Below are 21,713 nucleotides of genomic sequence, written 5' to 3' on the forward strand. Positions count from 1 at the left end.
TAAGTGAATGTAGTCTTTTTCTTAGAATTGGAGTTTGGCATCCCTCGAATATTTGAGAGGGTTAAAAAATCTGAGTGGTACCATATCAGAGTTGATGTAAACTGGTCTCAGTAATTTATATAGTATAAATACTATGAGTAATAGTTCTCCTTAAAAAAAAAAAATTGTTTATGCCAAAATAAGTTTTCGAGTTCGTCATATTCTAAAGATTTGTAAATTAGATAGTTGGTATTTTAACAGAACTTATTTTATATTGTTAAAATTCTATTGTATAGATGGAGGATTTTTCATTTCTTTTAGTTTGTAATATTTGAGACTTGATAGTCAATTACTAATAATTCTCTTTTACAAGTTATTGATTAAATCTAATGATACCAGTTACGTCAAAATTGATAACAAAATTTATTTTCACAAAGAGTGTGGTATAGCTACCTCGACTAGTTAAGGTCCTGTTTAGAATTGAGGTGATGTAGATTTTAAACTACAATTATTGTAAAAAAATTATAATTATCAAATAAAAATTAATAATATGTAGTAAATATAAATTTTAAATCAAAATTTTTTCAAGATATAATAAATTTTTATTATACAAATAAAAAATTATTTTAATATAACTTATAAATTATAATAATTAATATTTATTAAATACTTTTAACACTATAATTTTTAAATTATATATGTCTAATGGACACTAACTCAGCCCATGGACGCTTTAGAAAATTTTGATTCGGGGTAACTATTAAAAATTCAAATCTCCGATTAAAGTGTGCGCGGACAAAAAGGGAAAAGAAAAAGAAAAAGAAAAAGAGGAAAAAGCTTACGAAATAGGATGTAATATTAGTGAAAAATAAGCAAGGGAAAATTAATCGACAGAAGGGGACAGACAAGGTGGGGTCAACGGGAAGTTCATAGTCATAGATATATCAGATACACACTCTCTCTCTCTCTACATCTCTCTGTTTACTTAAACATTTTCACGTTTCCTTCGTTTTCTTTTTCGATTTCATTGTTTTCGTTTTCGATTTGAGAAAACTTAAAAGCTCAGCCGCTGCTGCTGAGCCTCAACAACGACGCACCGTTGCTAGCGTCTACTACTTCATTTTTCATTTCAAGGAAAATATCTCAACAGCAGCAGCGGCAGCCAGCAGCATGGGGAATTGCTGCTCCGACACTGGCGGCGGCATGGCAGCCGTCGGAGGTACGGCTGGTCTTTCTTACAACGCCGCTGCCTCCTCAAACGACGCCGTTGATTGGTTCCTTAAGTCTCGTGGTTACCTCGGTTTGTTCTCTCAGATCGAGGTCGCCTATCCAATTTTCTTGAAATGCTCGAATCTTTTCCAATTTTCTTCTTTATATATCTAATATATAGCATTTTAGAAAACTAATGCTCTTTTTTCATTTAATTCATTATCGTGCTGATTTTTGAATGAACGGCTGTGCAGTTATCATTTTCGGCTGCTGACTTGCGTGATAGAGATTTGCTTTCCAAGGTGTGTTGTGTTGATATTTCTTGCTTTATATTCCTCATAAATTTTAGACGAATTTAGGTCTTATATATATATATATATTTATTTATTTATTTATATCAAGTTTTTAGTGAGTAATTTATTTGTTAATTAGTGATAATTTATTATTTTGAGATTGTTAATTCTTACTCTCGAGAGCAAGGAGAATGTTGACTTAGAAGCTCAATTTAATTCGGTTATCATACTTTTGAATTGATTAGATGTTCTATTTCTGGTCACGGTGAAAAATTACTTTGAAAAATTCTGCTTGATTCAGAGTGATCCTATGCTGGTGGTTTATATGAAAGCAAGGGATGGAGCACTTGTTGAAGTAGGTCGTACTGAAGTAGTTCTTAATTCACTCAATCCTACATGGATTACGAAACATATAATTACATATCAATTTGAGGTTGTGCAAACTTTGGTGTAAGTTCTTATGCTTCCAGCTCTATTTTTTTATCCCCAAAACAAGCATTTGATAGGTTGTGCTGTAATGTGGCTGAATTTCTATCTATGGCAGATTTCGTATATATGATGTTGACACTCAGTTTCACAATGTTGACGTGAAGGTAACTTTTTTTTTATGCTGCCACGTCTGTTTTTCATTAATTTTAGTTCTTTTTAAGGAAGTACTATACTTGGTTGCTGCCTTTAATTGAATAAAGTCTGATTTTTAATCTTCCAATGCATGCTAACTCTATCTGTGAGTTTCAGTTTGTAGAAAATCAAAATCTGCCCAAAAATACCATGTATTTCTTATTTTACATGTCATATTGTGGCTGTATATTTTCAGCTATTGGTTATTGTTCAATAAATATCAACGGTAAATTTATTAGGGTAACTAACGCCAGGGAGTCTCCATGATGGTTTTCTGAACTTTTTTGCACCTGTTATTTATATTTGACGAATCTCAAGGGGTGCCAGTGGAATTCTTTCCTCCAAAATGGTAATTCGGTATCTGTGGGTTTTTCTTAAAATCTTTTTGATCTAAAATGGTAAAGAATGCTCTTTACGTTATGTTTATTTTATGCTTATTCATATGCTAATATCATCTGGAATATGTACAATAAATAGTGTAAAGAATCCGCTCCAATTCATTTTCATTGCGATTAAGTTCAATAATAGATGATTTAACTTTTTCAGATGCTTAAGCTAGATGAGCAGCAATTTCTCGGTGAGGCAACTTGTACATTGTCTCAGGTATGGCATGAAAAACATTCTTGTTAATCTATTCTTTCACTAAGTAGTAGTTGGAAGTTTAGAATGTACATGCTTAACTGTTGAAGATCCATTTTTTTTTTGGGGTCATATATGGGCGTTGACATGCTTATTTCTATATGTATAGATTGTCACCCGAAAAAACAGGTCACTGACCTTAGATCTTGTACGTAGAGAAGAAACAATCACTTCAATTACCGAAGAATCTAACCCTTCAAACCGTCCAAAACATTGTGGAAAGCTTACTGTGCATGCCGAAGAATGCATAAACTCAAAGACAACCACAGAGTTGATACTAAGGTGTTCAGATTTGGACTGCAAGGATCTCTTCTCAAGAAATGTATGGCTACTGATTCTTTATTTTCATGCTCTTTAGTAGATATTATGATCATGGGAATATTTTATATTTGATCATATTCTGGCTTATTTTGTAGGATCCCTTTTTGGTGATATCGAAAATTGTGGAGAGTGGGACACATATCCCTGTGTGTAAAACAGAAGTCTTAAAGAATGAAACCAAACCAACATGGAAATCAGTGTTTTTGAATATTCAGCAAGTTGGAAGCAAGGTATTATCCAGTTTTTCTACCTTAGTTTTTTTTGTTTTTTTTTAATTTTTAAATTTTTTTTTACTTTACTGTATTTTTTATTTTTGGGTGTGTGTGTTGGGGGGGGGGGGGGGGGGCTCGTGGGGTAGTTGAGATCCTCCAGCTAGGCATGTTTTAGTGATTCTGTTATATATTTATGGCATGCCCTTTTTTAAATTTAGTTTTCAAAATAAATTTAAATATTATATATATATGCGCGCGTGTGTGTAAGAGAATGATCTAGTGAGCACCAATGCCACCATATAGTGAGCATCTAGACACGTGCTAGAATTCTGTGACTCCTAGTAAATAGTTTTGAAGCTGTGGATTAACCAAATAGCACCACGTGGCAGTGTCATTCACCATAAGATGAGCACCATTGCTCACTAAATCATTATTCTCTCTGTATATATAGTTTATTTAATTTTCATTGGCAGTGCCAGTTTTGGTTATATTGGGGGTTTGGCAGCATACAATAGGACCACGTTACATGTCTAATGCATGTAAGCTTTTCCTGTCATAAATTCTGTTCTTTGCATTTTATCATCAATCCTTGTTTTTCTTTAAATTCAGGAGGTATAAATATGAATTGTTTCTTTATGTGTTTCTCTGTTATCATCAAAGTATGTACTGGCATTCAGTGCTCCAGACTGGCAACTATATTAAACAGCGAAATTTTGTTATGTATGGACCTTGGGATTTTTCTTTGCAGATTGGCACATCTCCATATCTGTTTCTTGCTAAATCTCATGATTATTCTCTAAATTAATATGCAGGACAGTCCATTAATAATAGAGTGCTTTAACTTCAACAGTAATGGCAAGCATGATTTAATTGGGTAAATGGACCCTCTCTCTCTCTTTCTCCTTTCTCTACCTTCCTATTTCTCCAGGAAAACAGTTTTCACGCTTGTTTGTTGTTATTTCATCAGAAAGGTTCAGAAATCGCTAGCAGACTTGGAAAAACTTCATTCTAGCGGGCAGGGACAAAATTTGTTTTTACCCACTGCGGCTGGGAATAATAACCACAAGGTCCTGTCTATTTTAATCAGGGTCGATTACATCCTAAAATTTCCAACCCCTCCTTAACTTATGCTTTTATTGCAGATACTAAACAGCCAACTGTTTGTGGATAAGTTCTCTGAGAGTGTTCAATATACTTTCCTGGATTACTTGGCTGGGGGTTTCGAACTGAACTTTATGGTGGCTGTTGATTTCACTGGTATTTGTCTATCCATTTAGCCGAAGTTACAAAGCATGAGAATTCTTACTTCATCCTTGATAATTGTTGGCAAACTGATAGGCTGACTTGTCAGTTTATTAGCTATGCATGCATGTAAATACACAATCTTGTCCTGACTCTTATTTCAGCTATGGCTGTCTCATTGAAGTTTTGTCTTTTGATCTCTCACACTTGTTACTTAAGTAATATTGTATACACTTTTATAAACATCCCTCAATTATGAGCAATTTTTTGCCCCTCCATCACATGCTCTTGACCTTAATTTTTGTAGTTAGTCATTGCAGAAATAAAATCATCATCTATATTTGGTACATCAATGGGGTTTCCCTATTTTTGTAGTTAATGTCAGCATTAGAGTTTAAACTATTTGTGTTTTATGAAATTAAGTTCTCCATATGGAATTATTGTGTTTCTTGTGCATCAGCTTCTAATGGGAATCCCCGTCTCCCTGATTCCTTGCATTATCTTGATCCCTCAGGCCGGCCAAATGCATATCAAAGAGTGAGAACCTTTTTTCTATCTATAATTTCTTATAAATTTATTTTCTTCCGGATCCACTTAAACATCTTGCATTTCCTTCCCAGGCAATCCTAGAGGTCGGAGAGGTATTGCAGGTTTATGACTCTGATAAGCGCTTTCCTGCATGGGGTTTTGGGGCAAGACCAATCGATGGTCCTGTCTCACATTGTTTCAACTTGAATGGAAGCAATAGTTACTGTGAGGTGAACAATTGCAGAGCATGAGCTTTTTACCATTCACTTGGATGACCTTGTTCTTATTTGCAGTTTCTAGCATCTATCTTAAGGTGATATGAAATTAATCTCTCTCAGGTTGAAGGAATCCCTGGAATTATGATGGCATATACAAGTGCTCTCCATAATGTAAATCTTGCTGGGCCTACACTATTTGGACCTGTCATCAGCAATGCTGCACTAATTGCTGGCCAGTCTCTTGCCAACCGTGGACAAAAATACTTTGTTTTGTTGATAATAACGGTGAGAATAAGAACTGGAAATGCAGGTTGACTTTTCCTTATAAAAATCTAAGATTTCTATAGTAAGAATGCAATCTTTGGGTAACCACGCATAATGTAACATTCATGAATTATTTCCTTTTCTACTCTTCTTTTTCTAATGAGTCGACATTAATTCTGCCATTTTGATTGATTTTGGGTGGATACCTGGTCCATTACTGAAGTGTATTTTGTTCACTATTTATTAATACAAATACACAGTTTCTTATATATTAAAAAAAAAAGTTCTGCCATTTTCTTTTTGGCTGAATCCTTCCCCCCCTTTTTTTTTGGTGATCATAGATTGTTTGTTCTTCTAAGAACAGAATTGTCATTCTGTCTGTTCCCACTGCTCTGAAAGTTGTTAATATTGTTTTAGGATGGAGTAGTAACGGATCTGCAAGAAACGAAGGATGCCTTAGTGAAAGCATCTGACCTTCCGCTGTCAATTCTCATCATAGGAGTTGGAGGAGCTGACTTCAAAGAAATGGAGGTATCTTTTTTGCTTCTGCCCTTTCATACAAAGATTATTAGTATGTTTTCTTTTTTTGGGTAATATGAGCAAGTATAATTGTCCCTGAAATCTCTCTCCTTTATAGATTCTAGATGCTGACAAGGGAGAGAGGCTTGAAAGTTCAACTGGTCGTGTTGCTTCGCGTGATATAGTTCAATTTGTTCCTCTCAAGGATGTACAGAGTAAGTCACCACATTGAATTGGGCGATCCATCTAAAACAAAAGAATATATGTGTGTCATAATTGCTTTTGGCTTTGTGGTAATGTCCCATTCCTTTGCAGATGGAGAGATTTCTGTGGTTCAAGCACTTTTAGCAGAATTGCCTTCTCAATTTTTAACTTACATGCGGACCAGAGATATCCAACCAAGTACTTGATTTGTGTAAAGAATGTACATATGAATAGTATTTTCTATCACTGGCTTTCATGCCATAAGAGTTTGCAGTCTTGTCTTTCATCGTACCAATGCCACACAGTTTCTAGGGTTTTGATCAGGCCTCTTCATTTTAGTCGAAAATGATACGTTCATCATGCCTATCTGAAGATACCTGGGATGTCGGTTATTGCATTTCGGGAAATTTTAATCAAGTGGCTGCGAAAGCACTTTGCACAAATCAGCGGAGGCTGCTTCATAATTCTCTATCACGTTCACAAGGGGAGGAACAATGGTTTGTGACGGCTGCCAGCTTGACAAAATAATTTTTTCTGAGTTTGGATCCTGCTGCAGAAAGTATCAATGCAATACAAAGCACAACTGTGGGGAAAATGCATCGTCTTCCACTGTTGTCACCGGTAAAGAAATTGCGAGAAACATTTATTATACAGCTTCTTTGCTCAAAAGTTCATGAACTTGTTTTCACGGCTTTCTATTGTATGCATTCCAGTTTACATCGGGTGTTTATTTGTTCGTTTGATCAAGTGTATATGACCCATTTTTTTTTTTTTTTCATTCAAAAACTCATTTGCTTTTTATTTATCTTACAACTAAATGATCTCATTCTCACCTTCCATTCAATTGAAGCCAGTATCAGTTCATTTGAATCTCTAATTCCATGTATGAACAGCCAACTTCGTTTACCTGGTAATCAATTCTTAATAGTGGTCCTCAAAATGTAAGAATGTGAAAAAAACAAAAAACGATTTCTTCATTCTATGGACAACATATACAGGACCCATAACATGAGGACATGTACTCTGGAATGGAATAGACTCATTTTCTTAGCCTTTCAGCCTTGATTTAATGATTGGCCTATAGCATGTAAAAACATTGCAGGCTGTTATTATTATTATTATTGTAAAATAACGCGATGGTCACAAACTTTAAACCATGGAGAAAGACTTGCATCGAGCATCAATGAAATTCTGACGTGCGGCAGAGAAGTCTTGCTTTAGCATCCATAGTTTTTATTTTTAGATTTGATGAACTCCTCATAATTTAACTTTGAGACCCAGTATTTTGCCGAATGGCACAACTTCATTGCATGGGCCTAATAATTTAACTTCATTGCATGGTTCTTTGAAATTAGGAGAAAAACTTATCTGAGACTTATTTACCATGTATAATGAGGCAGTGGGTGGGTCTAATAAGTTGAGGGACTCAAATTTTTAGACGTACTATATCAATTTGCTCTTCCGCCTCGTGGAGCATGCTAAAGTGATAGACCGGTCATGCAAGTATTTCTCCCGAAGTATATTAGAGGCCCTGCATTTGAGTAAATACCGAATAGCATGAGATTGTCTTTGTCATTAGTTTAGATAAAATATGCAAATAACTATAATTAATGGCAATTCAAATAGTTAATATTCCGACAACATATACATAATTGGGAAAAAGATTTTTAGCCCCATCCTTTTTAAAGAATCGAATTCAAGTCACTCGTAAAAGAAAATAAGAAAATTGCTTAAAGATTGTGAATAATCTTTTTTCTTTATTATGATAAAAAATGAAGTTGTGTATTTTATTCTTTAAGACAGTAGAGGCCTTGACATCATTAAAAGCCTTGGCATGTATTATAAATTCGCTACATCAATGTGAACTCTGTCCTCTAGAAAACCCCAGAAAGAAGTGATGCTTCAGACAGGAATGCCCGAGGGACCATAAAGCGGTGTGGAAACTCAAGCAGTCAAGTCATGTTCGCTGCAAACACGAATGAAATGTACTAGATATCAATAGCATCATAACTTTTTGATTTTTTTAGTTAATGCTTAGTTTACACCTTTACATTATGCCTGTCCATCTTATTGAGCATTCTTAGCTTTTTGTCTCAGGATCTTTATGAGTTTATATTGGAAAAAAAAAACTGGTAAAGAGAAAACGAGCTTCGAGGACTTCTCTTTTCTATGTTGCAGAGAAATTATGTGATCTAAAAATCAAAGATGAGAAAAAAATAATTAAATAAAACTAAAAATAAATAATAGTTGTGATATATGGATTAAGACTTGATCAAACAGAAGCTAGTCGGGAAAGAGAGCCAAAAATTGAAGAAATAATTGAAAGGGTTCACTTGTAGGAGAAATTGAACTTGAAACATTTACGATGATACTATATTTGTCATGACCAAACCCACACTTGATAAGATATTGTTTATTTTAGGCTTTAAAAAGGCTCGCACGGTTTTGTTTCTAGGGCACCCATACACCCCAAAATGCGTCTTGCCAATTAAGCAATAGATCACCCCTTATATCCCCAGCATCTCTCCCGTACTTTACTGATATAGGATTTGCCTAGGATGTTACATACAACTTCCTTTTAGGGACTTAGTGTCCTCACTAAGGTTTGCCACACCATCGCTCAAGAGGACACGAGGAGCCGCTCTGATACCATCTGTCATGGACCCAACCCAGACCTAACAAGATATTGTCCAATTTGGGCCTTAACAAGCCCCGCACAATTTTATTTTTGGGGTGCCCATACACCTTAAAACACGTCTTGCGAATTAAGGTGTGAATCACCCCTTATAAACCCAATGTCTTTCCCGTGTTTTACCGATGTGAGATTCACCTAGGGTGTTACATACACCCCCTTTAAGGACTCAACATCCTCGCTGAGGTTTGCCCCACCATTACTCAAGAGGACATGTGGAGTCGTTTTGATACCATCTGTCATAACTCAACTCAGACATGACATGATATTGTTTGCTTTAGGGCCTTAACAAGGCCCGTATGATTTTGTTTATGGGGCGCTTATAAATCCCAAAACGCGTCTTGCCAATTAAGATGTGGATCACCTCTTATAAACCCAGCATCTCTCTCGTGTTTTGCCGATGTGGGATTCACACACACACCCCTTTTAGGTACTCAGCATTCTCGCTGAGGTTTGCCCCACCATCGCTCAAGAGAACACGTGAAACTATTCTGATACCATCTGTCATGACCCAACCCCGACATGATAATATATTGTTCGCTTTGATCTTTAACAAGACCCGCACGATTTTGCCAATTAAGGTGTAGAACATCCCTTATAAACCCAGCATTTCTCCCGTTCTCTTGTCGATGTGGGATTCGCCTAGAGTGTTACAATATTAGAGAAACCACTTAACTCAAAAGTTTAGATTGATATTAAGCCCCAACAATAATATTAAAGATAAGTCTTAACAACATGCATGCATAACCAATAAATTTGATATAAGATTAGGTTTGTGTAGTCTCAATTAGCATATAATTTGTTGTGTTGATCATCATATATTGATGCTTGAGTGTCTACTAACCTTTGAAATAATCTTGACAACTAAATTTTTGTGCATCAAAATTTCTATACAACACATTAAAACGGTTACAAGTTCAATTTGAAGGCTGTAAGTGAGAAAAGGAAAGAGTTGTAACACACTTGGGTCAAATGCTTCTTTATATATATACGCACACTAGATATTTCCTCTCCGTTCACACTAGCCAATAGATTTGTTAGTAGCTACAGAAAAACCCTACCTTCTTATATTCCTTATTTAGTCATACATCATTTCTGTCCCCTCGTTTCCAAAGTCTATTTCTTTGTGCTTCTTCTTGATCTTGGTCTTGATACCATAATTTTAGTTTTCATGTGTTGCTTAATTTGGTGATTCTGAAATTTAAGTGCTGTTATTTATTATTAATTGCATGTTCTAGCTAGCAGAAAGGGTTGTTTGAAACTATTAACAAGCCGATCAAAAGTGGATCGAAAACATGGGAAGAGGCCCCTTTCATCCGATGTATCGAAGGAGAAAGAGGGAGAAGATCATTTGTCATTTCCAGTGTTCTCAGCCAGATCCCAACAAGACATGTCTGCTATGGTTTCAGCCCTTTCTCAAGTTATTGGAAATACCCAAAATAGCCCAACTAGTCTTCAACTCTCTCAAAACCCTAATTTCACCACTTCTTCTTCCAACACATCTGAACAAGACCTATCTCAACGCGTCAAAGATCAAGGTATATGCATATGACAATTTATTTGGATATGTAGTAACAAGTAAGATTTAAAGATGAGGTGGTTTTGTATTGAGTACTGGACCGATCAATGGTTAGGATTTAGTTTTATTTTTATAATTATTTCATTTTTCTTCCTTAGCAACCATTGATCTCCAAAAAGCCACATCAGCATTGAATCCTCGTCTATGTAGTGCAATTTTTGCCATTTTTCGTAATGTTTAAATAACATTTTATAGCGGCATTTTCATAATCTTCACTACTTAACTATGTGGGTTGAATTAAACAGATATTGATTACTATGATTGTTGTAAGATAGCAAGCTTACGTTTCAAAATCATATTTCTTGTACTTGCATTTATTTATTTTTCTTCCTATTGAGCGGTTTCTTTAATAAACACACTAAAGATATTCTATATATATCCTATGAAGGGAATGTGAGGAGAAGACACTACAGAGGAGTGAGGCAAAGGCCATGGGGCAAATGGGCAGCTGAGATTCGTGATCCTAAGAAGGCAGCACGGGTATGGCTAGGAACTTTTGACACAGCTGAAGCAGCAGCACTTGCTTACGATGAAGCAGCTCTTAGGTTCAAAGGAAGCAAAGCCAAGCTGAACTTCCCAGAAAGAGTTCAAGCTAATCTCACGACTCACCGTTATCAAGATCATTATTATCATGCTGCGGCCGCTACAACTTCACAGCAAGTTTCTAATCCTCATCCTCCTCCTCCTCCTCGTCCTCTACCACTAACTCAAGAGGTAATGTATCCGAATCTTTTTCAGTATCAGCAAGCAAACTATGGCATCCCGTCCGGTTTCTACGGCGAGTACAGGTATCTACCGGTGACTTTACCGACCACTTCTTCATCTTCATCTTCGTCTTCTGCGACGTCGTCTCAGCAACCGCAGCAGCATGAGTTATTAAGATATGGCATGCAGCTTGAAAGCTCTTCATCATCAGCTTCTGATCCTCATGAGAGTACAAGGAGAAATTCTGATACAAGTCACCCAGATGATTAGAAATATAAATATCGAGGTTCGCTATGCTTTGCCGAACTTCTGTTTCTCTTTTAATTATTTGCTTATAGTTTTCTTTTAATTTCAAGTTTTTCGATACCAAGAGTGTTCGGTTAAATTTTCTAATGATATTAATTTCTTCGTATTTGAAAGAAATGTGATCTGCCAAAAAGTGTCGTTTTATGTTTTATATTTTGGTAGGTTAACAAAAATAGAAAAATATAAACGTAACTAATAAAGGAAGAGATCAAGAAGCTTTTTCAAAAGAAGCAAATATGCTTATCTGTTCCCTTCTATTGATTCAATCGCAATACATATGAAGAGTCATTCTCAGATGCAAACTTATGTACTTTTTAAAATACAGATTCTGTGTTGTAAAAGATTTTTTAGTGTTACGAAAAATTTTACATTGTAAAATGTCAAATTCATATTTAAAAAAGTTGGAGATGTCCAGGTTGATTATATAGGTATATATGGGTGTGTATACACACACATATACATATATGTATATATATATATATAAGAATAGGTACGTCCCAGATAATTTCTTCGGTTAGAAGTTGCTGGTTGATGGATATACGTCTAGCTGAAGATATTATGTGATAATACACTGATAAACGATAGATATGATAACAGTGATTTGTTAGTTGCATGCTTTAATTAAAACAGCTCTTTTTAGACAGACCATATATAATACGTAGCTAGTAACGTATGTACAAACATCTACATCACTGCAATTAAAACTTTTCATAACATTGTTAGAGCGAGAGCGATAGCCAGGCCATTGTCATCAGTTAATGGAATAGTTTCTGATGCAATCTGAAGAAGAAGAAGAAGAAGAAGAAGAAGAAGAAGAAGAAGAAGAAGATCGATGGTAGGTGTAGACTCAAGATATACAGCCCAAAAAATATTTAGGTAATAGAGAGGTCTAGCTGTTGACTCAAGATATATAGCTCCAAAAATATTTAGGTAATGGGGAGGTCACTAATTAATGCAAATAATCTGAACTGAAATTAATGAAATCTTCCAACACACAGAACTCATATATATTCTTTTCCCACACATGTAGAGCTAGAAGAGAGGTTAGTATGAAAACAAACCTGCCGTATACCTACCTGTATGAGCCCGCATATTAATTATTTTAATCTCCCGTAAATATCCAGATATCCACCTTTAAGCTTTACAGAATTTGAAACCACGATGTTGTTAGAAGTGAACTCGTTATAAATCACATGCAAAAAATGCCATATATGGTATGGCCCCGATCCTGCATCGATATCTGGAGGTTTCAAGTTGACTTTTTATATCAAGCCATATGAAGACATCGCTTAATTATAGTATTGAATACGAAATGCCGTGTTCTTGTTCGATGGTCACGGAATTCGGCTTTGGTTTGGTGACTTAGTCAGCTCGTTCTCATGGACTATCAATTCAACACACAAAAGTTGACCTGCACCCACCGATTTCATATCTTCCCTCAACTTATCATTTAAAATAGGGCTTTCTTTATTGGAGCCCTCGTTGTTTGTAAGATATGGATTTACATACTAAACGTTTGAAATTTACATTACTTAACACCTCCTTATTTCCATTTCGTTGCATTCAAGTCTTTTCCTTTTACCATTAGATAATTTACAAGGGCAATTTAGTCCCTCCAAAAAAATTGAGGCAGCTTTCAGTCCAACTTATTAAGGACTTAAATCAAATTAAATCTTTCAATTTAAGATCTTAAATTTGTTAAAGTTTGAGAAAACTCTTAAATTATTCAATTTATTAGTGTAATGACCGTAAAAATTATTGCAGTGTAATAATTTTCTTGAACTTTAATAAGGTAAAGGATCCTAAATCATATCGAAAAGTTATTACGGTACAATAATTTTCTTGAACTTTAATAAGGTAAAGGATTCTAAGCTAGATCAACGATACACACATATATACGGCGTTGTTCCAATCCGTAATTTCAATCCAACTGCCTCCAAAACTTTTTATGTTTTTTTGGTTGGCTGCACGTGGTGGGGAGCCCACCATGTGCAGCCAATATTATCCAAAGGCCAATATATTGTTCCCGATGATGTTCCAATCCGGGTATATGCATGTTTGAAACTTCTATTTTAAGTTTCTTTCTACAAATAACATGAACTTAAGTGATAAAATTCTATAAAATACAAACTTTCATCTACTAGAAGGTATGTGAAAGGTTTAGACGAGATTATTCTAATTACATTAATTTACAATAGTATGATTACGTAATTTTATTGCCTTATGTTTTTTATGTTTACAATATTAAATTATGATTCTATGAACTCTCTATTACTTTTTAAAAATATTATACCATATGTTCTTTTGTAACCTATGAATTTTACACTGGAAAAAAAATCCTTAGTATCATGAGATGAGAGTACATTTAAGTCTTAGTCTCGATCCAATTTTATCTTCATAATTGTCTTTTGAATCCAATCCTATAAATTTTATAATTCCAGATAGAAGACACAATCATATAAGCTATAGATGAAGACACCCCACGAGGCATGAATAAGAATCCCACCATGCACCCAAAAAAAGAAAAAAAAAACACAAAAAAGAAGACAATTTCTTTTAGCATGTTTTTGAGAGCTTCAGCGTTCATGGATAGTGACCAAATTAATTATACCTTTTGTCACATCTTAATTACTTTTAGCAACCCGCCGATCCGAAAAGGATTAAAATTAAACACTTTCAACAAATTAAAATCATCACAGAACTTTGTTCACGTGTGCTTTTACTTTAAGCAAACGATCGTGTTATCGGTAATTGTTTGATAAGAAACAATTTCATTACAATTTGTTATATTTTATCTGCTTTATCAACTCCTTTGTTACCCTGTATTATTAAGGGTCCATTAGTTAAATTGAAACGAGCCTAACAATCCGATTTTCTTGACTTTAATTATCGTAATTGAATCAACATTGACCATACCGACAAATATTAGCTATTCTATTCTCCTTAATCTATATAGAAACCTACCAACACACGTAAAAAATGCGATTAGACTAATGCTAAACCTAACATTTATTATTTTACCTCATGTAATTAAGGATCTCCTAGAGATTTTATTTTTTAAAATTTATATATAGATCTTGACATTTTTTAAAAAATTATTTAATGTCTTGAAATTCACAATTATGTTGATCAAGGAAAAGGAAAACCCTTGGTTGTTCTACTAGCACGGTTCCTTTTTCGAGAAAAAAATTATATTTAAAAAATACATAATTTTGTTAAAATGGTTCTATTGACTTGGTCTTCTTAATTTTTTTTGGGTCTTTGTATATTTTAATGAAAATATCTGTAAAAACATTCTTAATCCATATTCCCCCGTCCCAAACATTAAAAAAAAAAAACTAAAATTAGAAGTAGTTTTCAGAGCTTGTAATATTGCTTAGTTGAGTTAGTCGTGCAACTTTTCTCCTCATTCTTAAGGTTGAGAATTCATGTCTCAATGTGAGAGATTATTACTTATCAATATTTAATTCCTCCTATAATATTTTTGTGGTTTTTCTCCTCATTTTTAGGGTTAAGAATTCATGTCTAAATGTGAGAGTTTATTACTTATGAATATTTAATTCTTATAATATTTTTATAAGAGTTTGAACTACTACCCTCACGCTTGTAATGAAAGCAGCCCAACCACTTCGCCAAAAGGGCTTTGGGCGTGAGAGTTTATTATTTGTTCTCTAATATGATATTAAAAAAAAATACAAAGTAGATACATTTCTTTTTCGGGTAAAGAGGCTTAAATTGTCGCTTTTAGTTTAAGAATGTGCCACGTATTGGTAGGACCGTTGGCGTAAACGTAAAGACTGAAATTAGCGTGTGGAAAAAGAGAAGCAAAAATCAACGCGACTTCGGCGCCTGATCACTCAGCCGACTTAAGTGGGTCGGCTCCTCTTTTCAAACTTTTCGGCCCATTATTTTTCGATTACTTGCTGCTGACTTTTTGGCTCCCCCACTGCCGCCCATCATTTCATTTTTCAATCATTTTCTATTGAAATAGTATGAAAGTGTAATATTTTAATTAGTCATTTATTGAGTGTCTTTATAAAAATAATTATTAATAAAGTTAATTAATGTAATAAATAATTGGTGACATAAATATCAGTTATAATAGAAACAAAGATTTTAAGCATGTACAACATTACTATATTTAAAAATAAAAACAATCCTATGATCCAGTTGTAAAAATTCTGTTTTAATAAATCAATGAGTATAATGTCTTATTATATATATATGTGTTATGTTATTTCTTTGTTGGACGTAATTAAAATTAGAAAGGACACTTAAATGTAAGGTTTGTAATTAAATTAATTTTTTCATTTTTCCCTCTTAAGACCCTATTATTATTTTTATTTTTATTTTTAAATTTACCCATTACATCTACATCGCTAACTTTAAATCCGTTATAGGACACAAACAAAACAGAGTTATTGGATTCTTTTAATTTTGTTCCATGCTGAAATTTGGCTTCACATCCAAACTGACTTCCCAATCAGTCGGCGTCTATTTCTCTCCTGAGAAGGGATCAAACCTCTGACTCTTAATGTCTCTATTAGTCTAAGAAAAGTGTTTGTAAAAATGCCTCAATGAACCTTCACCAGGCGTGACAAGACATGGCTAGCTAGTCTACATTGTTGACCTATGCCCGTGACTCAGCATGAAGTAAGATTATTTCTCTTGATCGATTCAAGATAAGCACAGGATGAAGTGCCCATTGCATAGAACAGTGAATACCAACTATTGGATCAAGCTTACTGTAACCATTGGATTAAAATGAAATTAATGAAGTATGCTGTGTTCAATTTCTTATGCATTGCAGTAAAGTGTATGTTTCACAGTTACATTAGTTTGCAATATATTAGGCATTTTCTACTGTTTCCAATCCCAAATTGATCTTTCCATTACATTGCAGGTATATGCTTAGTCATCACTGATCCATGTCATGAACCAAGATCTATGCTAGCATGATCAAGACTACAAGGAATATGACCGTGATGTAATCTGCAGATGCCACTAAAACAATCCACTGTGTGAGTGTGCTGGGGTAAGAATTTTGTTCTTTACATTGTGGACTAAAAAAATTCAAAAATTCTAGATATCACAATTGATGAATCATTATCTAATACGGGATTTCTTACTTTGTTAAAAGAGTAAAGCTATGCTTACATAGTTAGGATACCTAGTGTGTATACTAATTGATGTCTCATCAATATAAATTCACCATTTAAATATAATAGTAAGAAGATTTGATAATTACTTGTCACTTAAACTAATTAAATAATGTCACATCATTTACAATATTTGTTGGTATGCAAAGTAAGTAAACATAATATTATTGTTATTAAAATAAGGGATAAAATAGAAGATAACAAAAACACATGCTTCAATCATATACAACCACTTCTTTAATATTAAAGAAGAAACTTTCTACGTTCATTCTATTTGCAAACCACTAAAAATCCAAATAATTAGGAGTGTTCATAATCCAATCTAATCTGTTCAATCTGTCTGATCCATAAAAGTTCGATCTGTAAAAATTCAGTTTGTAGATTGATAGATTTGATTTGATTGAAAATTTGAAAATCGATAATCGGTAGATTGGATATGGATTTACTTTTGTAAATCCGCAAAAATCCGTGAATCTACCAATATATATATATATATATATATATATATATATATATATATATATATATAAAATTAAAAATATAAAACTTGTAAATGTGGCATTACTACTTACTAATAAATAAATAAGTTAAAATATAGTTACATTAACACTATACATATCGTATCCGATAATAATATATAATTAACATACTTAACCAATTGAATAATTAAATAAACAAATATAACTTTCTAAACAGTTAATTTTAGTTAATTTTCATGTATTGATTTAAACAAATGAATTTTTTTTTATTGTGTTATATTTTGAAATTTTGAATGTATTATTCTAACTTTATTTAAAGAACTAATTAATTTAAATCTTAGTCAATTTTGAATTTGATCGGTAGTAAAATTATTATATTTTAGATTTTTTATTTAATTAGTTTGTAGAATGAACAAAATTAAAAATTTTTAATTTGCATACCAATATGCAAAATGGTGAATTAGATATGGATTGGGTCAAATCCATATTCAATCTGCAAACACATGGATTGGATTTGGATTGAATTCGCCAATCCGTGAATTTGATTAGATTGAAAATTTACAATCTGTAAAATTATGGATTGGATATGGATTGATGTCCAATCCGCAAAATCCGATCTGCGAACACCCCTACAAATGATTTTCTAGAAAATCACCCACCAAGGAAAAAAAAAAGTTCACTTGGTAATTAATTTCATATAACATAACTAAGAGTATATATTAGGTGGTGTTTACTTCTCAGATTGGAGTGAGAATTCTGAGTAGTGGGAATCTTGAGATTGAAATAAGAATCATAATCCCATTTATGTGTTTATTTTGTCTTGGATTGAGAATATATTATTTTAAATTACAGTTTTATCTTTATTTAAAGAATTGTAATTTTTAATAACGAAGTGAATAAGATATATATTTATAAAATAAACTATTTATTTTATTATTATTTTAATTATATAAATTAATAATAATTATCAATATTCTTAATTATGTAAACCATAATTATTTATTAATGTTAATTTTAATTATATAAATTAAAAATTATTGATAAGAGCACACAAATATTTAAAAAAAAAAAAGAAGGGTAAAAAAGGAAGATGAGGGAGCGGATTTGCACTCCCATTACCCCCATAGGAGTGGGAATCCCACTCCTCACTCGATAAGTGAGTGGTACCTAAGGAGTGGGGCTCTCATTTTCCTCCTTAAATAAGTATGTGAATTTTGAAGTGAGAAGAATCAACACTCCTCACTCCCACTTAAACAAGTAAATACAATATTAAGAAAGTACTTGGTACTCCATGTATGCAGAACCAAAAGCCAATTGCTTACTTACAGACCAATTAAATAGGATTGCATGAGTGGCAAGCGAACAACCAAAAGCCAAGAAATGAGTATGCTAATTAGTAGGGTCTCAAATAAGATTTTGTGGATTGGACATCAATCCATATATGATCTACGATTTTGCGGGTCATAGATTTTTAAATTATAAATTTTCAATCCAATCCATTTCATAGATTGGTGAAATTCAATCCAAATGTTTTTGGATCAGATGTGGATTTAATTCAATTCATATCCACTTCACCATTTTGTAAATTGATTTACGAATTAAAATTTTTTTATTCTGTCCAACCCACGAACTAATTAAATAAAAAAAATCTAATATAAATATAATTTTATTACCGATCAAATTCAAAATTGAACAAAATTTAAATAAATTAATCGTTTAAATAAAGTTGGAATAATACAATTAAAGTTTGAAAATATACACACAGAAAAAAATCAGTTGTTTAGATCAATACATGAAAATTAACAAAAGTTATGAATTTAAATCTATAAAAAAGTTGAAATGTGAGAGCTTAGATGATATGTCAAAATGTCCACCTCCAATTTGTACTTTGTACTTTAACATGAACAAATAGACATAATTGAAATAAATAACAAATAAAAATATTTGATTTAATAAATTATAACAAATACTTACCTTTACTTACTATCCCATCAAATGTATTCGTGTTAGCTCCCACAACCTTTGTACATGTAAGACAGAAAAATGTCAATTTAAAAAAATAAAATATAAATATAAATTTTCACTTTAGAATTTTTACTATTTCAGAAGCTATATTTGTTTATTTAATTATTTTTCATTTTATATGATTATTGGATAAGATATGATATGGTGTTAATGTAACTATATTTTAACTTTTTTATTTTTTTAGTAGTAATGCCACATTTATAAGTTTTATTATATATATATACGTCTCGTCTCGACCTATAAGTCAGATCCGAGGCGAATCATGCATACTAATCACTAAAACTCGTGGCATAAATTTAATTCATGAAAACATTTATAAAAATGGTCTCTGATATAAGCACATAACAACATTTGCGTCTCATCCAAAAATATACATTCAAAATTTGTACATTTCATGTCTCACTATACTTATTCACACTACAATTATATATATACATATAAAAACATAAGCAACATAAACGTGCTCAAAATGCAAGATATTCAGTAGTGCGTCTCGTGGCCCAATCTCAATTAACTAGAATTGATCTATACGAAATCCTGCAGAATCATGGGAGAAAAGGGGTAAATAGAACAATAATGAGTTTGTGGCTCAGTGAGTGGATGTAATTATAAAAAAAAAATAATAAAGTAGTGTACTAGTGCTTATGCATAATCATGTGACATAAATCCACATTAAATATCATACATCAGCAGACATGGAATTCATATATACATAACATGACAAAACTGTACCAAATAGTACCCATGGGAAAATAACTCTCAATATTTGCTGGGATCATTATTGTACAAGTAGAGCAGGGAAAAGCCTCTCAATACCCGACATAACTATCTCGCACGGGTAGAGTAATATAACTTTCAATACACATAGATAGAGTTTATGGGGAAGGGTACATATATGGTGACTGGCAATCACATCTCACGACTCAATCAAACGTATACTATGTGCACATGTAATCATAACATGATATTAAATTATAATATCAAACATAAATGCTTCAAGGAATACATAATAGTAATAATAGTATCCAATCACAGATCTTGTTTCAATTCGGGGTTTGTTGGTGCTCTTGTGGGTTTCTGGATTCTCGAATTTTTCCTAAAATACAGAATTCAAAAATTAACGGTTAGAACTGATATAAAAATGTACATGTATCATGTAAACTATAATATAACTGCTCAAACTTCATGAATCTATTACCCACAGGTTTACTAGATATTAATCTAACTGTCTAATTCTATTTTCTGTAACTTTTCCTTTCAATTTCTCTTTTTAACTTATTTCTGTTTCTCGGTCTCCTATTTTTTTTTTCCCTTTTTTCATTCTTTTTCTCTTTTCCCAACTATTGGTTTCTTCCTCTTATTCTTTCCTTTTCTTTTTCTTCTTTTTCTTTTCTCTTTTCTCTTGGTTTTCCTTCATTTTTCTTCTCTCTGTTTTGCTCTGTTTTGATCTCGGTTGCAATTGAATCTAGTAACAAGCAGCTCTCAATTTATATAAAAACATAATCACCACCTCAAGCAAACAGGTGGATATGCATGTGGCAAACAAGGAGTTGAAGTAAGCATATGAAGAAATGGTGAAGCAGACAGTTGGCCACTTTAGCTTACTACAGCACGCATGGTTTCTTTTCTTTTTTTTTTTTTTTAGCGGTGCTAGACATATATAATCCATTAAATGTGGCTTTTCCAATTTCCAATCCAATCCAATCTAAAAATCCATAAATAAAATTTTTGTGGATAAGATAGATTGAGTGGATTGGATTGGATTCTGAACGCCTCCTACTAATTATCAGTTAATTAATGAGTTCAACAAGTTTTGTGTCAACTAACTTACTCATTTTGTTACTAGGATTTTATCCAAAATGTTATTCAAATAACAAAGGCTACTTCTATAGCATTTTTTAAATAAGAGATCACATACAATTATATTGTGTTTTGGTGTGATTTTGAAAGATTAGGTTGAACTGGAAGCAGTTTTCTAAGGACGACGACGGTTGAGACAAACTTGAAATCACAAGAATCAACCTTTAAAATTGACGCCCGCGGTAGTCGTCGGTGACACTATGATGGTTAAGTCAGTGGATGTTTAAAGAGGTGGCGAGTCTTGAAGAAACCCTAAAATAGAAGAAACATTGAGTGTTTTGTAAATGAGTGAATTTACCCCATTTGCGAGACTAACCTGACCTTTTAAGGTGGAGGCATCTTCGTGTCCTTTTGGACCCCTAGCAAGCCACTATTGGTGATTTTCCCTCCTTAAGTAGGGTCTTTATAGTAATTTGACCCCTCTTATAAAGGCATTTAAGCTTGCTTATGTTGGACAACTATCCATTTGAGGACAGTCTGTGCTTACAACTGTCCTTAACTTTAATTTGACCAATTCGACTAGGGAGCACTTGATTCCACTGAAGATAGTGTATGTGGATTTGCATGTGATCCCCTCTCCTCAATCCTGACTTTGGTAATTTGCAAGGAGATTTTGGAGATAGTCCAGGTAAGGATTGTTTTATAATGATGTGTCCTAC

The 21,713-nt window shown here is 33.1% G+C and overlaps 2 protein-coding genes across 2 annotated transcripts; both read left to right on the top strand.

The window, feature by feature from the left end:
- Positions 1-938: 938 nt before the first annotated feature.
- LOC112098942 (protein BONZAI 1-like) lies at positions 939-6,986 on the top strand. The gene is made up of 16 exons (XM_024185792.1): positions 939-1,299; positions 1,443-1,490; positions 1,783-1,931; positions 2,026-2,074; positions 2,649-2,705; positions 2,851-3,063; positions 3,158-3,292; positions 4,087-4,148; positions 4,242-4,341; positions 4,417-4,531; positions 4,977-5,053; positions 5,137-5,274; positions 5,383-5,547; positions 5,944-6,057; positions 6,164-6,260; positions 6,361-6,986. The coding sequence occupies exons 1-16, from the start codon at positions 1,150-1,152 to the stop codon at positions 6,453-6,455; spliced, it is 1,764 nt and encodes a 587-aa protein (XP_024041560.1). The 5' UTR covers positions 939-1,149; the 3' UTR covers positions 6,456-6,986.
- Positions 6,987-10,169: 3,183 nt separating this feature from the next.
- Positions 10,170-12,586, top strand: LOC18044550 (ethylene-responsive transcription factor ERF114; the record flags this gene model as incomplete). The annotated part of the gene is made up of 2 exons (XM_006436898.2): positions 10,170-10,479; positions 10,909-12,586. Coding segments are annotated over 2 exons (897 nt in total), but the record flags the coding sequence as incomplete, so codon positions are not given.
- Positions 12,587-21,713: the final 9,127 nt, after the last annotated feature.

This window comes from Citrus clementina, unplaced genomic scaffold (genome assembly GCF_000493195.1).
Source record: "Citrus clementina cultivar Clemenules unplaced genomic scaffold, Citrus_clementina_v1.0 scaffold_4, whole genome shotgun sequence".
Taxonomy (NCBI): Eukaryota; Viridiplantae; Streptophyta; class Magnoliopsida; order Sapindales; family Rutaceae; genus Citrus; species Citrus x clementina.